This window comes from Stylophora pistillata, chromosome 3 (assembly GCF_964205215.1).
Source record: "Stylophora pistillata chromosome 3, jaStyPist1.2, whole genome shotgun sequence".
Taxonomy (NCBI): domain Eukaryota; kingdom Metazoa; phylum Cnidaria; class Anthozoa; order Scleractinia; family Pocilloporidae; genus Stylophora; species Stylophora pistillata.
The window spans coordinates 37,255,529-37,271,440 of record NC_142521.1 but is presented as its reverse complement, the minus strand read 5'-3'; the positions used below and the strand labels follow the sequence as shown (position 1 = coordinate 37,271,440).

The 15,912-nt window shown below is 38.8% G+C and overlaps 1 protein-coding gene across 1 annotated transcript; it reads right to left on the bottom strand.

Annotated features, from left to right (window-relative positions):
• Window positions 1-1,867: 1,867 nt before the first annotated feature.
• LOC148735933 (NLR family CARD domain-containing protein 4-like) lies at window positions 1,868-15,448 on the bottom strand. Its single transcript, XM_088754793.1, has 7 exons — window positions 15,338-15,448; window positions 14,483-14,790; window positions 11,255-12,085; window positions 10,121-10,309; window positions 9,536-9,571; window positions 6,031-9,065; window positions 1,868-2,978 (listed from the first exon to the last, which is right to left on the bottom strand). Exons 3-7 carry the CDS (start codon window positions 12,045-12,047, stop codon window positions 2,652-2,654), a joined length of 4,380 nt encoding a protein of 1,459 aa, XP_088610919.1. The 5' UTR covers window positions 12,048-12,085; window positions 14,483-14,790; window positions 15,338-15,448; the 3' UTR covers window positions 1,868-2,651.
• Between the last annotated feature and the right edge of the window lie 464 nt (window positions 15,449-15,912).

The following is a 15,912-nucleotide window of genomic DNA, read 5'->3' as shown; positions in this document are numbered from 1 at the left end:
AAAATCTCAAACTGACCGCCATTTCAACGCCGTTAGAATGCGCGTCCATCTCAACCTGTGCAGTCAAAAGTTCGTCACAACGCAGTCAGCCCGGACACTAGCAAAATTGAGCCAAACGGGTAGCCCTACGATATGAATTACTCAGTCAGAAATAAATACCAACCCACACGTGGAGTGAATATTTTGCTAAACGACTATTTTCAACTATTTCAGTTTTTCTCACCAGAAATTCATTGTGAGTGACTGAGACATTTGATGATTTTTGCGCAAAGGGGGAACCAGGGTAAAAGCCATTATATTCTTCATCATGACTCCCTTATGGCTGTTTGACCTTAACTTTTTCCTGTTTGGTAAAGAGATGAAAATACTGCGGGCAAAACAGGCGGAGGAAACATAGAGACTCCGTGAACAGATAGAAGCTGAAGCAGCGGTCCAACGAAAACAGATGGAGAACATGGTAAAGGCGAGAATGGTGTAAGTTGAAAAACTAAGACAAAATTTCATGCAAGAGCACCAAACCCTCAACCAACGACTTGCACAAATGCAGAGAATGCAGAGATCAAAGAAGACCGTGGAGAGCTTGAGACAACAGCCGCTACTCAATCAGAGCCGACAACAGCAAATTGAAAAGCCGGGATTCTTTGACAGAGCGCTGCAAATGCCACCAGTCTCGGGCGGGTTCTCTAGCACCCTATCAAAGTGTAGCGTCATGAACGGCCTCTAAAGTTGTTCCTTATCAAGAACATTGTTTGGATTTTTAGTGGTTGCGTAATATCAGTGTCTAGATTAACGTAATTTGCAAAGAATTAACCACCTTAATGTTATATAATCCGTTTTATGTCAATTGACATGTTCTTGATTCCGTAGATAAACTGAAAACTGTGTGTTGTCCATAATACCAATTTGAAAAAAGACCTTACTGGTTTCTTCTAATTATTAACTAGTACGCGCAAGCAAAATTCCCTTCCGGAAAAATTAAGCCCGAAACCTAGCAGGCTATTGTAGACTCTGTGTACGAGGGATGTAATAAATGTTTGGGATATTCTTTAGTGGCGCACGAGCGGAAAAAAAGGGGGACAAAGGTCGAGAGGTTTTATTTTATTTATTAGCTTCGCCGACCAGCAGGGACACCGCAACAGCTTGCGCCAATTACTGTGGGCCCTATAGACCAACCATCCCACCCCAGTGGAGGGCATCCATCACACGGTAATCTCGTGTGTGGGAAATTAGCGTCTCCTACCCCCAGCCCTGCAGGAGACGGGACCTCCATTTATTCGTCCCTATCCGAGAGACTTCTTACAATCTTTTGACTGTCTTTCTCTTATTTGCCTTTTTGTTTGTTTCCTCGCCTCAAAATTTGATAGAATTAAAAGCACAGCAGTAAAGAAGAGAGGATGCTAAGGTGACTTTTGATGCCTACTCATCGAAAAGTTCGGCGCAGGACAATTAAAGGGCGGATGGGCGGTTAGTACAATGAAATACCAAAAGGTTATTTAAAGGCAAAACACAAAGCAAAAAACAAACAACAGCAAAACATCAAAAACAACATTACAAAAGTCGGTCAGTTGGTCGAACGCAAAAGACGTATATATTCCACAGTTCAGACCGTCAGATTCTGCTGTAAATTAAAGGAAAATGATGCAAATATAAAACCACGAAAATTAACCAGTCTTTCCTCACACCCTAGGGGTACCCATGTCGAGCAATAGTCTCTTGAATTCAAAATCTGGGCACAAATATTCCTCAGCGCGCGATGCATTCAGCTGTATAATAATTTCAAGAAATAATTTTAATAAATGTGATTTAGGGTCCGAGCAACAAGGATAAGGTCGTATCCATTGTCTTTGTCAAACACTCTCATATCAGCTGAACCTTTGGCCATTAAGGCAATGTTTTTTAATAAATCAACAAAAGCAAGAGTACACTGGTGAAAACATTTATCAAAACAAGCCAAGCTAAATTGCTACTTGCTAAAACAAGCATTTAAGCCTGTAACACTGTGTAACGACTTTCACTCTTCTGATCACGAACGATTTTGCAACAATTTTCAGTTTCAAGCATCAACAATGTAAGGAATAAAAAGAAGCCTACTTAACCGCACAACGCTGCCTGTGAACTGATCTAAGCTCAAAAAAATAATTCTCCCGCTCTTTTCTCTTAAAGCCTGCTTTTCTTGTGAAGAAAAATAATTTTTGTCAACTGGCGATAAAGCTTGTGTCTGGGTATCCGTTATTAAAGAAGATCGAAATATTGGAAGAATGAAAACGGAGTCTGAGAAGGAGAGGTAGCTCTCTCCAATGTTTCAGCTCTCCCTATTTAGACCGTCTACAAAAGGGGAGAGTCTAGTACAGACTACTCTACGCGATTTTCTTTCTAGGATCAATGCTCCGTTTTTCAATCTAATGACCTAAGAGATTCCTTTTGCGTTCTGATTGACCTGAAAAAACTCACAGTTAAGTTGAACAGTTAAAAAGCCAATCAGACAGACGAGCGACCAAATTATATTATACTGATTTGCTTGTCTCTCAGATTAAATCTTTGTTAGGTCGCTGCCACGACACACGACTTAAGAACAGCCACGTTGTTCTAAATTACTACTCTGCTCATTACTCGCCAAATCAGTTGCCATGGAAACCTTTTTTTCCAAGTGCTCACTCAACATGATTATCATCACCATCGTCGTCATCATTATCTTCCTCCTCCTGTTCATCATCATCATCATCATCATCATCATCATCATAATTCTTGTCATAGTCATCATCATCATCATCATCATCATCATCATAGTTCTTGTCATCATCATCATCATCATCATCATCATCATCGTTATCCTCCTCCTTCTGCTCATTACCGTCAACGTCATCATTATCCTCATCATCCTCATCATCTAGCTCGTTTCTGAATCTTATTCCTTTTCTTTTCAGCTCAGCTTTTGTACGAAGTCGGTAGATGTTCCTCTTCCATGTATATTCGAACTCCTATCACAAGAATAAAGGGCAACAATATGTGTAACTATGTGTAACACTCAACTTACTTTTTCACACACAAGCTAATTACTTGACCCATTCAAATATATTTGTCCAAAAAGCGAGCAGTGGAAGAGAATATTCAGTTTTGAATTCAAATAGCTACAAGCGAATAACACTTCATTTCACAACAGGGAAATTGTTCTTAGATATAAATAACAAACAGCAATGGTCCCTGGCGATTAAAATAAGGCGGTACTTAACAGACAAACAGATGATTAAATTAAATAATATATTTTTAAAAGGAAAGAAAACTGTCTAACATCTTCTCAAATTGATATAAATCCGCATACAAAGTATTGGCTATCATTCCTTACCCGAGGAAATATAAAAAATTTAATAACTTTTTAACCTTTCACGTTTACACGCAACGGGTTTTACTCCACATCATTTCTCTACTAGCAAAACTCTTTGTTTTGCACGAAATTATTTTAATCCCTGTCTAGTTACGTAACATCCCTAGGGGCATATATCTATAAAATAAAACACACGCTTCGAAACTTCAGAGGGGACGCTATTTCGTTCATAGTCCCTAAGTACGAAAAGAGCAAGAATCGTAACACGAATACAACGTTTACTTCGGGAAAGGAATACAGAATTGTATGTACAATTAAAACATATTTGCTGTTTGAATTAGTTCAGGGACATTATGGCAGAGTGCCTACAAACGATTGTAATTTGTCTGTTTCAGTTTAACTCTATATGCTTCTAGAGAGAAGGAGTGCAGAAATAAATTCTACATATTTCCCAAGCTGTTGAGGTCTATTACAAGTTCAATACACTGTTACACGACTAAAAGTTAGGCAACTCTAGATATTCCTTTTTGATAATCCGGGGTTGTCCTTGTAATGTTTTTCTCAGCTTTACTAGAAGCATAGAGTTTTCCTTTCCCTTAAACCGTACTATTCTGACAAAACTCCATGTTTGAAGCAAATGCGAGACACCTAGTAAATAATAATGATAAAAAACAAAACAAATCAAAAACAACTTCAAGGTTCACACTTGTGCTCCGCTCAACTAACGCGTCCTAACCTATCATTTCATGACACACCAGTGAATTGTCTGTTTTTTTTTTATATAAGAAGGATAATGCAGCATTTCCGTATTCCTCGAGGCAAACAAAAAACGCCCACACTCCACAGGAAAGGCTAGACGAGCAGCGAATAAGGTAGGCAGATGTTTTATTCTAGTGATCGTAATAAGAGTTTCACATAAAAAGTTGTTTACGTTCAGCGATGTCACAGAAACATGGGAAGCAGCGTAAAGTGTACACAGAATCAACTCCACGGTGTGTGGTAAATTGAAGTTTAAAACTTATTTTGTTATGATTTACGGGAGACCAAGCAGAAACAAACATACGATAGCAAGTTTAACAACTTCATTATCAACAATGTTGTTCTTTAATTTTTCTTCAAAAGTGAGCTTATACGACGCGAGAGAGACCGATAGGCCCCGATTTCTGACAGAGTTACACAACACGAGCAGAGTAGCCAAAAGAGAAAAGAATCCAACTGATAAATTAGAATAAGGAAACCATTGAAGAGCGAGTAAATTATAACACAGTGCCGAGTTTGACTAATGGTCGAGTGTCGCGGGTCGCGCCTTTTAAAATGATTTGTTTTGCTTTTTAGTTGTTTATTGGCGGGGTTCTCAAATAAAAACCCAAATAAACACATCCCACAAAAACAACACAAGCCTAAAAATTTCAAAAATTAAACTCCTGATTACCCAGATAAATTTTCTCAGTGAAAAATTCTCACAATTCCTCTTTCCTTGTTTCCCTATGTAAGGCGTAACTACAGAAGATTTCTCTTTCAATATTACCTCAAAAAGAAAGGCCGATCAAATGAACTCACAAAGTTTATCAAAAAATATCACCAAGCCTCGTTCCATTAGGACAACTTCATGTACTATACTGGACACTACTGACAGAAAATATGTAGTATTCAAGTCTTGAAAGCTAAATTTGTTTCTTTCTTCATTCAGTTTCGAAAATACTTTTCCGCAAACCATTTCCAAACAAGCAACGATGTAACGGAAACATGGAAAGCAGCGTGAGGTGTACACAGAATCCGTTTTACTGTCTGCCAAACTGAGGTTAAAAAATATCATTGCTCAGGATTATTTAATGGACGATTGCAAGACCAAGTTGAGACAGAGACTTACGAGATTCACTCAAGAAAAATTCATTATTTGCAATGTTTGTCTTTGATTTTTCAAAACAAAATAGTGTTATCATGGAGACCTAGGAGACCAGGAGGCTCTACGAGCAACTGACAGAGTTACTCAACACGAGCAAATAATCCAAAGAAGAAAAGAATCCAACTGATACATGAGTATAAGGAAACCATTCAAGTCCCAGTAAACTATAACACCGTGCCAGTTTCGTTAAAGAAGACAATTATTACACCTTCAACTTTTGTTGAATTCTTTCCTATCATCGGCACAAACCTTTAAGACGTGAAGATAGGACAAGAGAATCAACGCGACTTTCACTTAAAAAAACCAATTCGGATTTTAAAAAAGGAAAAAATCCCTTTTCTTCGCTCATTTATATTTATTGGGGTTCACGCTCCCTGATAGCAAAAGCGAATAAATGCCCGCATAGAATGTAGGGAACAACTTCATCGAATTCAAAGCACGTATGGGTTGAACAATCCTTTCTCGTTAAATAATCAAACCCAAATAACAGCACCCCACAATAATAACAGAAGCCGAACAATTTCAAAATTCAAAATTGATCCGAGGAGTTTGGTCAGACAAATATTCTCACAACTCGTCTATTTTTTTCTCTCTCAAGTAAGGCGTAACTACACAAGCAAAGCAAAGGTCAATCGAATGAACTCCCAAAGTTTTTAATTATTGTGTAATCAGGAAATATCATGTCATTTGGAAGTCCCTAAATTTAATCTTCGTAATTAACATTATCAAGTGCTCTGCTGAAGAGCATCTAAACAAAAATTAGATGCATAACAACTGAGTGAAACAACAAAATGGCACTTACATGGTAATCGGTGTCCACCTCAACGTTTCTCTCATCTACTGCTGTACACAACTCTTCAAATTCTGTCCTTGTCATCTGAACATCTTGAAGGAACAGGATCCTCAGCTCAGGAACACTGCTGAGATGTTGGACCACATCCCTGACCCCGCGGCCAAGTGGATTGGAATCTAGATGAATAAATGTTAGCACTGGTACATACTTTAGAGCATGGGCCAGTGCTGATGCTTCATCTTCACCCATATTTGTTTTCTTCAGGCCCAGTTGAGTCAGATTGGGTACACTGTTCAGGCTCTTGGCCAGTTCAATAATCCCGTGACCCAAGGCATTGTCGTCTATATTCAGTTCTTCTAAGTTGTTTAAGTACTTTAATGAGGCAGCCAGTGCTGATGCTTCATCTTCACCCATATTTGTATTCGTCATGTCCAGCGTAGTCAGATTGGGTACATTGTTCAGGCTCTTGGCCAGTTCAATAATCCCGTGACCCAAGGCATTGTCGTCTACATCCAGTTCTTTTAAATTGTTTAAGTACTTTAATGAGGCAGCCAGTGCTGATGCTTCATCTTCACCCATATTTGTATTCTTCAGGTCCAGCTTAGTCAGATTGGGTACATTGTTCAGGTTCTTGGCCAGTTCAATAATCCCGTGACCCAGGGCATTGTCGTGTATATTCAGTTCTTCTAACTTGTTTAAGTACTTTAATGAGGCAGCCAGTGCCGCACATTCCTTTTCTCCCATTTTTACATTCCACAACACTAATCCCGTCAACTGTGGCACGTGATGAAGACTCTCAGCCAAATGACTCACACCACTGTGTAAACGGATGCTGGACAGGTCGAGCTCACGCAAATTTGGAGAATGCTGCAGTGAGTCAGAGATAAAAGCTTTATACTTTGCTGCTGTATATATGTCGAAAACTTTGAAACTGTGGAGATTGTCAGTAAAATTAATTCCGTTAATCGCGCTCTCAATCAATTGAAAGGCTTCCTCCTCCTCCTCCTCCTTCTCCTCCTCCTCCTCCTTCCATAGTCTCTTTGTTTGAATTATAATTGCAATACTAATTTCTCGAGGAGCTGTTACTAAAGGCAACGCGTTCTTCAACAGAACAGCTTCCTTAAATGTGTGAACCCAAATGTCAACCTCTCTCACCAGTGACAAACAGTGGTTCTCAGTCAAAGGTACATCAATGTTGTTGTTTTCGTTATTTACTAAATTATCCACAGGTGGCTGAGAAGAGCAAACCGGCGCTGATATCAGTTCAGGAAACGATTCAGAATGAAAAACCTTAGCTTTTATGTCAATTAGATAGACAAAGTTTCTCCCCCCGGATTTTTTGAGGAAAGAGTTCCTACCGAGTATATCTGCGTACTTCTGTACATCTTTACTTTCTCCAAAATACGTTAAAAGAACCGCGTTCAAGTCTAACATTATTGATAGTACATCATCGGGAAAATGTTGAAACGGCCACTCCTCTGCAAAAAATAAATAGTTTGGGAAACTGCTGACAGATTTGAAGAAGTGTTCTACAGCAGCAGTAGACGTGTTTTTTTCCGTAAGTATCACAACATGGTTAACACATGAGAGAAATGCAGAATACACGGCTGTTCTGTCTGAGGCTGGACACAAAAACAAACAATCGACACAGAGTAGAATAAACTCTTGTTGTTCGTCAGACAAATCATCTTTAGAAGGTGTCTTGGTGAACTGGTAATTTGTGAGACCTTCTTTCTCTCCAACGTCAAGTAGATGATCAAAAAGAATCCCGGCAGCCTTTAATGACAACTCACATGCGAATTTTAGCACTTCAGCCATCTTCCTTGATTTCTCAAACGTATCCATTCCTGACAGGCAGGTGACAGTTCCATTCTTCTTCACGGTCAGTTCTTCGACAACGAACCAGGCGGCGAGAAACTCCTGGACAGACTTATGAAGAAAATAAACGATCTTCTCACGGTTCAAAGCGGAACGTTTGGAAACTTGAAAAAAACCCACTCGTATTAGCTTCTCGAAGAGATCACCATGCCCACATTTGCTGAAGTCAAAATGAAGACGGTCCTCCAAAAGAGCATCATATGCAAGTTTTCCTATTTTGTAAAGTTCCTCTTGATATTCATCTATGCTTTTACCTGTTGCGACGTTGTCTGCATCTTTTGTAGTCATGTGATCCAAGAGAGTCTGAATAAATCCTACGTAAATGTGCGCACGAGATGTAGGTAACTGATGCTTTTGCTCCTTCCAGAGAAGACACAACATCAACAACAAAAGCGGTATCTCTGCCATCTCTTCGAGGTCCTGCTCCTCCAGGTAGTTAAGTAGCCCTTCAACGTCCCCCTCATTAGGAAGAATCTTTCTTGCAAACTGTTTCTTTTGTTCCATGCTATCGAACCCGTTGATTTCAAACTGAGCATGACTTGGCACTCTAAGCTCATCCTCTTTCACTGGCCGCGTTGTGATCATTACACAACAGTCTCTCAGCTGACTGCCTCTCCAAATCTGGTGAACTGGAGATGACTTTCCACCGCTGTACTCGTCATATCCGTCCAAAATAAGCAGCACTTTCTCCTGGTTCTGACGAACATATTCATACAAGTTATTGACTGCCATCGGGTCATCAGCAGACAACAGTTCAGCGGTTTTCAACATGGCACAGACGTCTGGAATATCACAAACATCTCGCAACTTGATTAACAGTAAAAGAGAAAACTTTCTGAGGATCTCCTTTTTGCCACCTGCCCAATCCACAGCTAGCTGCTGAGTGAAAGTAGACTTTCCTATTCCAGGTCTTCCATACACTAGAATTCGTCTACGGATGGGATGACGTGCGTCACCTTCAAATACTTCACTGATGTCTCCCACCTTTTTTTTCGTTGCCCCGCCAGGTTTTCTGTTGTCTTGTAATAACGTCAACTGTATGTATATGTCATTAATGTGTACCGTGTTGTCTGGGTCCCATGGTGTTATTTTCACTTGACATATGGTGCTGTAAAACTCTCGCAGCTGATTCTGGCTCCATTCTACAAATTGCATCGCAGAGGAATCTGTAGGCAAGAAAAATAGAAACAGCTTCCTAAATTTTTGGTAACTCTCAAATTGAAGAGAACATAATCATTCGTAGGCTGGGTTTTTTTCATCAGTTTTGGGGCTGCTTTTATCCCGACTCTTAAGCAAAGCTACTCTTCAAATCCGTGATTAAATAGAATTATTCCTATTGTCATTAATTATATCATTCTATATTCCCCTTGATCTCAACTCTCCCCCCCCACCCCCTTGATCTGGGCACTACCTTTTTATTTTTAGGTTCAACTTTCCCCCTCCTCTTCCCCCCCCCCCCTATCTGGTGTGGTCTTTCGATCCTCTCGTGAAAATGAGGAGCGAGGGCTCATTTCAAGAACAGCGGTGAATAATGCCCTATGGTGAGCCTACTGTTCCGGTACACAAGACTGAATAAATGCAAAATCTGATAAGGAAATTAACACTATTTTCATCTGTGGCAAGTGATATGATTTACTGTACAGCTTTATTTTTTTAGATAATTTAGGGAAAGCTTTGGATCTTAAGGAAATTGTGCAATCGGGTGAGGCCTCCAGTCTGAAACTATAAATTATGGAAATTTTAAACTAAAGTCCTTGCCATAAATACGTTCCAGCTTTGTACGCTTTTTGTCCTGGTCCAGTGAATCGCTTGATGACTTCCTCTTTCCACCTTATAAAAACAAGTAAAGTAATTAAACATGAGATACAGTTCAATTGTAAATGTACAGTAATGTAGAAGGAAGCATGATCTTCATCAATTGTTGTCACCAATCTGCCAACAGAAAGTCAGCGAGTAACACGCCAACTTGAAAGCAGACATCATCAATGACAACCTAAGAGTCAAAACTATTCTGTTTGGTGTGCATATAGTTTTATAACCTCATATCTCAAGGGTCTTCTTTAGTATTCATGATAATTATGATTATAGTTTTCTAACCTCATATCTTAAGGGTCTTTTTTAGTATTCATGATATGATTATAGTTTTCTAACCTCATACCTCAAGGGTCTTCTTTAGTATTCATGATATGATTATAGGTGTGTATGGCAATCACAAAATCACAATCACCTTTATGAGGCCATCCCCGAAACACAACAGCATCGCTTAAAATATTTGCAACAACTGAAGCAGCCATTACACTTGCAAAAGGTCTCCAGTTCTCTGATGTGCAGTCTCTGCTATCAGCAAAATCTGCAATTCCCTTTACTACCAGCCATTCAATCTGCTCATCAAATGCAGCAGCAAAAATACCTGAATTTATAAATGTAAAAGACATTGGTTAAACTCAAGAACAATTGTGTATAATTATTATAAATGGTCTAACTCAACTGCACACTGCACTGAGTATTCATCTCTGAAAGATTATGGTTCACTTGGTGAATCAGTCAGGAGACACTCACTCTTCATTTATTGCTTTCGATATTCTGTCTTTATTCAACAATAAATTGCCTAGGAACCTGTATAATCAGCTTACTTGATTACAAAACTTTTGCAAAACTCAGTAGTCATACGGTTGGCTGCCTGTAATAGCAGTAATTTTGGTAGATTAGTACTTGTTGCATTAGCACTAGAAAAAGCCAAGGGGAATTGTAGGATTTTAGTCTGTGACAAATTGAGCCATTTCAAAAGCATAATAAAGAAAGCTTGGCCTCTTCTTCATTGAATCACGTAATCAGATGATTGAAGGTATAACAAGTAGGTTTAGAGAATCAAGTTTAATTGAATGACCAATTGCATCTTGTAACTTAAAAAGTACATTGCTTCAGCCTCAGCTGTCCGCCATAAAAATGATGACTTTCTCTACTTTTGATTAAGATGTTATAGTGTTTAAGCCTTTTACTTATTTAGCGAGTCTTCTTCTTATTTTAATAATGTATAAACTAAATACACGACTCCTCAAGCTGTTAGCTTTAATTATTATCGTGTTTAAATAAAGGTCTTATCTATAAATATAGACGGTCAAAGATTGCACATGGCTACTGGTATTACAGCAAAAACAATTTTGCAGAATATTAATTTTATCTCACATGTAAAACAGAAAACCTGCCCCATCCCAAATATTTACGAGTACCCTGTTTCACAAGTAAAAAAATGATTCAACTTTGCTATAGTGACGACTCAAAGCTCACACAAAACCAACAGCTATGAATCCAAAGAATCTCTGAGCAGCTGAAGCAAGACTAAACATGAGCACACCTTCACCCTCCATTTCAATTGCAGTTGCCAGTGGATAGGACTTAGCCAGTTCGTCCCGTCGCCATTCAGCACTGATCAGCTCTGGACCACTCAAAAACTCTCCATCACAATGTACGTTGATGTCTAGAGCTTCTGGGTTTTTTAAAGGTGCCTTCCATCCATGGTCTGCACATTTGATCAGGTCAAGAAAATTTCTACTCACATAACTTCTCATGCCTGTTGATTGCTCTCCACAGCTTGTTACTATCTTGGATGCATAAGTTGTTAGTTTCGCAGAGACAACCACATCTCCTAACTTAGTCTTCTCAGGGTTTAAACCACTGCAAGCCCCAGCAGAAATGACAGCCTTGGGCCCCAGTACAGAGACAGCATTTTTCATGGTAATCAGGGAGCTTCCAGGACCAATGGAACCTCTGTGGCATCTCAATAAAGCAACTTTCAATTTCTCTCCACCACCATCACCCATCTCTCCAAAGTAAACATACCCCACACCATCAAACCAACATCTGAATGGATTTTTCAGCAGCATGTAACAAGCTATGAACTCACAGTTCTTGGCTGTTAGTAACAAAATGTCCACAGGAAGATTCACATCCTTTGGATCCTTTAGCTCTGCATGAATTTCCTTTAGTGATGGAAGATTGACTCTAACTTCAGGTGGAATATCTCCTTCATCACTAGATTCATCTCCAGCTTTGTGTGCAGCCTTTGCTATTTTCTGTGGTCTACTACCCCGCTCTTCTGCAAGGGTTTTCCTTAGTCTTCCTTTTGTTTTCTGTGTTGCCTTTGGCATTTCTGTCAGCTGACTTTCCCTCAATATAATTATTTCTCCTATAGCATAGAAAAATATGATTTCAATTTCTACAACACCCACATTCAAGGAAGTTAGAAAAAACATTATTGGACAATGAAAAGCTGCCAAACTGAGATCATGAGGAATTCAAAACAAAATGAATTCTCAAGCTTAACTAATCAAAAAGTACAGTTACAGCCGTACACCTATTAATCGCCTACGAGATTTTGGTAGTCAATGGATCTGGCTCCCTGTTCACGAACTGTCAGAAAAATCCACTTTTGAAAACTGCTTTTCAAAAGTGTACAAAAGCAGTGAAGAATAACTGAGTAACAGGATAAAAGAAAAATACACAATGGTTTGGTTCCCTAAGTAGATTTTTGAAATTGAGATCTATTCTATGCTTTTACACAAGTTGTTGTGAACACAACTCTATTCAGTGCAGTAATAGAAATATGAAACTGCTCCCAAAGCCTGCTAATAACAAAGCAGAGCCTGCAACTAGTAATGATTTTGCCACACTAAATCTGCCCAGAAAAAATGAGAAACCCAAGGAAAGTGATCGATAGGTAATAAATGTTTAGAATATGGCAACAGAAAGGTTAGTCCAGTTTGTAGAATTTGTAATACCAGTATATAAATCAAACTCTAATAACATAAGTTTATCAAGTTAAGAGCAACTTTTTTTCTAGACTTCATGAGAGGTGGCACATCAATTGAAAAATTACTTTTTTGAAGTTCAGCCTGGTTTTTCCATGCAGAAATGAAAAGCCCAACACTAATGTTTATATCCTCAAAAACAACTCAATTTCCACTCATCATAAGTTTAACCTGAACCAATTCTGAGTCATACTGCATGGGGAAAAATGATAATTGAAAATTTGCTAGGAAATGCAATAGATTATTTGGATTTTGAAATATTGGTGATTTTTAAAATGGTTTCATGAGCTCAAAATTAAATACAATGGTCCAGTTTTAGACTTAAGCCACACCTCAATCCCTCCTATACAAATTTATCAATTAATATGAGCTTGCTTTCTTTTGTGCTTTACATGAGCAAAGTTCATTTGCCTCTACTTTGGGCACTGATTTCCGCCATTTCACCAAGCCCTACTGACACCTGTTTCAGTATTCACGAATTTTCTAAGATAAGGAAGCGAGTTTGGGAAAAAAATCTTACTGACAATGTTTCTAAGTTCACCATTACGTATCTGTGGGTAAAATATAAAGGTTTTCAATTTTCCGCCCATGTCTCACATTTTTCAATTTTCACTCGGTCTATTCAACCATTCGCTCTTATTTGGTTTTGCTATTATTCTCAAAATTGTCTATTGTACCTTTAGTTTACTCTAGCTAGCACAATGTCCCACTATTAACATTATTATCCTCTGTCAAACTAATACTGATTAACAATAGTGATACTATCTATTGTTGATCAGTATTAGTTTGACAGAGGATAATAATCAGGTACAATGTATATATGAAGTTCATATATTTTGAACTGCAGTATCAAATACGTATGATGCACGATCCTCGCATAAATAGCACTCTCTACTGCAAGGATCGTGCATCATACGTATTTAATACGGCAGTTCAAAATATATGAACTTCATATATACACTGTATCTGATTTATCATCACGGCTTTATTACGAATCAACTTAACGGCCTGTTCCCAGTTGGCTTGTTAGCTCAATTGGTAGAACGCTGCACTAGTATTGCAGAGGTCAGTGGTTCGAATCCCATACAGGCCTGATTTTTTTCAGGTCTGATTTTCGCTATTGCATAAATAGCGCTCTCTACTGCGAGGATCGTGCATCATACGTATTTAATACCGCAGTTCAAAATATATGAACTTCATATATACATTGTATCTGATTTATCGTCACGGGTTTATTACGAATCAACTTAACGGCCTGTTCCCAGTTGGCTTGTTAGCTCAATTGGTAGAATGCTGCACTAGTATCGCAGAGGTCAGTGGTTCGAATCCCGTACAGGCCTGATTTTTTTCAGGTCTGATTTTCGCTATTGCATAAATAGTGCTCTCTACTGCAAGGATCGTGCTTCTTATGTATTTAATACTGCAGTTCAAAATATATGAACTTCATTTATACATTGTATCTGATTTATCATCACAGGTTTATTACGAATCAACTTAACAGCCTGTTCCGGGGAGCGTTACGTGACTCTGGCCCAAGTGGCTGTGAAGGAGACTAGTTCCCAGTTGGCTTGTTAGCTCAATTGGTAGAATGCTGCACTAGTATCGCAGAGGTCAGTGGTTCAAATCCCCAACAGGCCTGATTTTTTTCAGGTCTGATTTTCGCTATTGCATAAATAGCGCTCTCTACTGCAAGGATCGTGCATCATACATAGAGGATAATAATGTTAATAATTTACTTGTTCATTAATGTCAATACCTGTAAGATAAACACTCACTTTTCAAGTTGCTTCTCCTCGGAGATGATAACAGCAGTTGTATTAAACTCTCAGGTACTTGCTGTTGCTCAATTGAATCAATAATACCATCCACCAGATAAACCACTACCTACTTGATGTGTGGCTGATTGTGTTCACACCAATCTACTTGGCATGACTAATCTGGTAGACAGCATGAAATTTAGCCAGCTACTAGGAAAATAACTTCTATCCAAAAGAAACCTGTTCTTATTGTTAAGTCAGGTATCAGAACACCTGCAGTTGATGGAATGGAACTCAACTGGAATTCAGAATACTCTGGAACTCAGCTGCAAGGAAGCAAAACACATATGAATTAATTATACTTTCATTCTGATTGGTTCTTACTTATGACCTATTTTAGAACAAACACATAGATGATGTCATCAATAACCCTTGAATGCCTAAGAATGATCAGCAGCTATTTACTCCTTACAATAACACGCCTGGGTCTCACATTAAGGTCAGGAGCATAAAGGAAATGATCACCAACTAGAAAAAGCTCTAAATTGTTCAACAAACTCTCCTTGTCACATTTTAAAAAATGTACACAGAACAGCATGGAGTTAGGGTGTCAAGGTTAACAGATTTTGGCTTTGTGGTCATAAAAACCAAATAGATTCCATGTTGCCTTTGGTCTGTTCAGTAATAGATCACAGAAGATGACAAAACACAGGAAGTATGTCAGTGACACATTCAGCTGCACCACTAACTTTTGTTCTCTTTGCATTTTGATGTCACCTGCGATCTATTACCAATCAGACACAAGTCAACACAAAATCTATTTATTAACCCTTTACCAGCAGGCGAAAAACCTTATAATTTGGCCATACAAACCTTAAGCTCGCCTTGTTTATCGTTACATGTAGTATCCCTTACAATATTTGCAGTTTTGAGACACCATGGGTTCAGACTTTAGGGTCACGTGACCTAGATCATCCGCTTGTGTTTGGATACGTTCAAATTGATTCATTTTCTCGCGTTTACAAGTGTTTTTCGAGCCATTTTCCCTCAACAGAAGCCCTCAGGAGAGCATCATTAAGCTGGAACGTGGGTAGAGGCAAGCCTTTGAAAGAAAACAGAGGTGAGAGGTGGTTTCATGTAGACTGGACCACCAAATTGCTTTCATGCAAGCTTGAAGAGTTCACAAGTGAAGTCGTGTCTCTGGCCCATCTGTGGATGGCTTCCAGGACCTACCAAGGCTTTTTGGGCCAGTTTTGAGTGGCAAAAGTCTCGATTGATGTGATATTTTGCTGGTAGGACTGGGTGGCCCAAAACGATTCTAATAATTTGTTAAAATAGAAATGTGAGGTGTTGCCTTCTCGAGTTGTGGTGGAATTTCCCTGAATTCTTTTCGGTCATAAACGAGGCTAAGGTTGTGTTTGCGACACTAGCTTTTGTCAAAAGGAAGA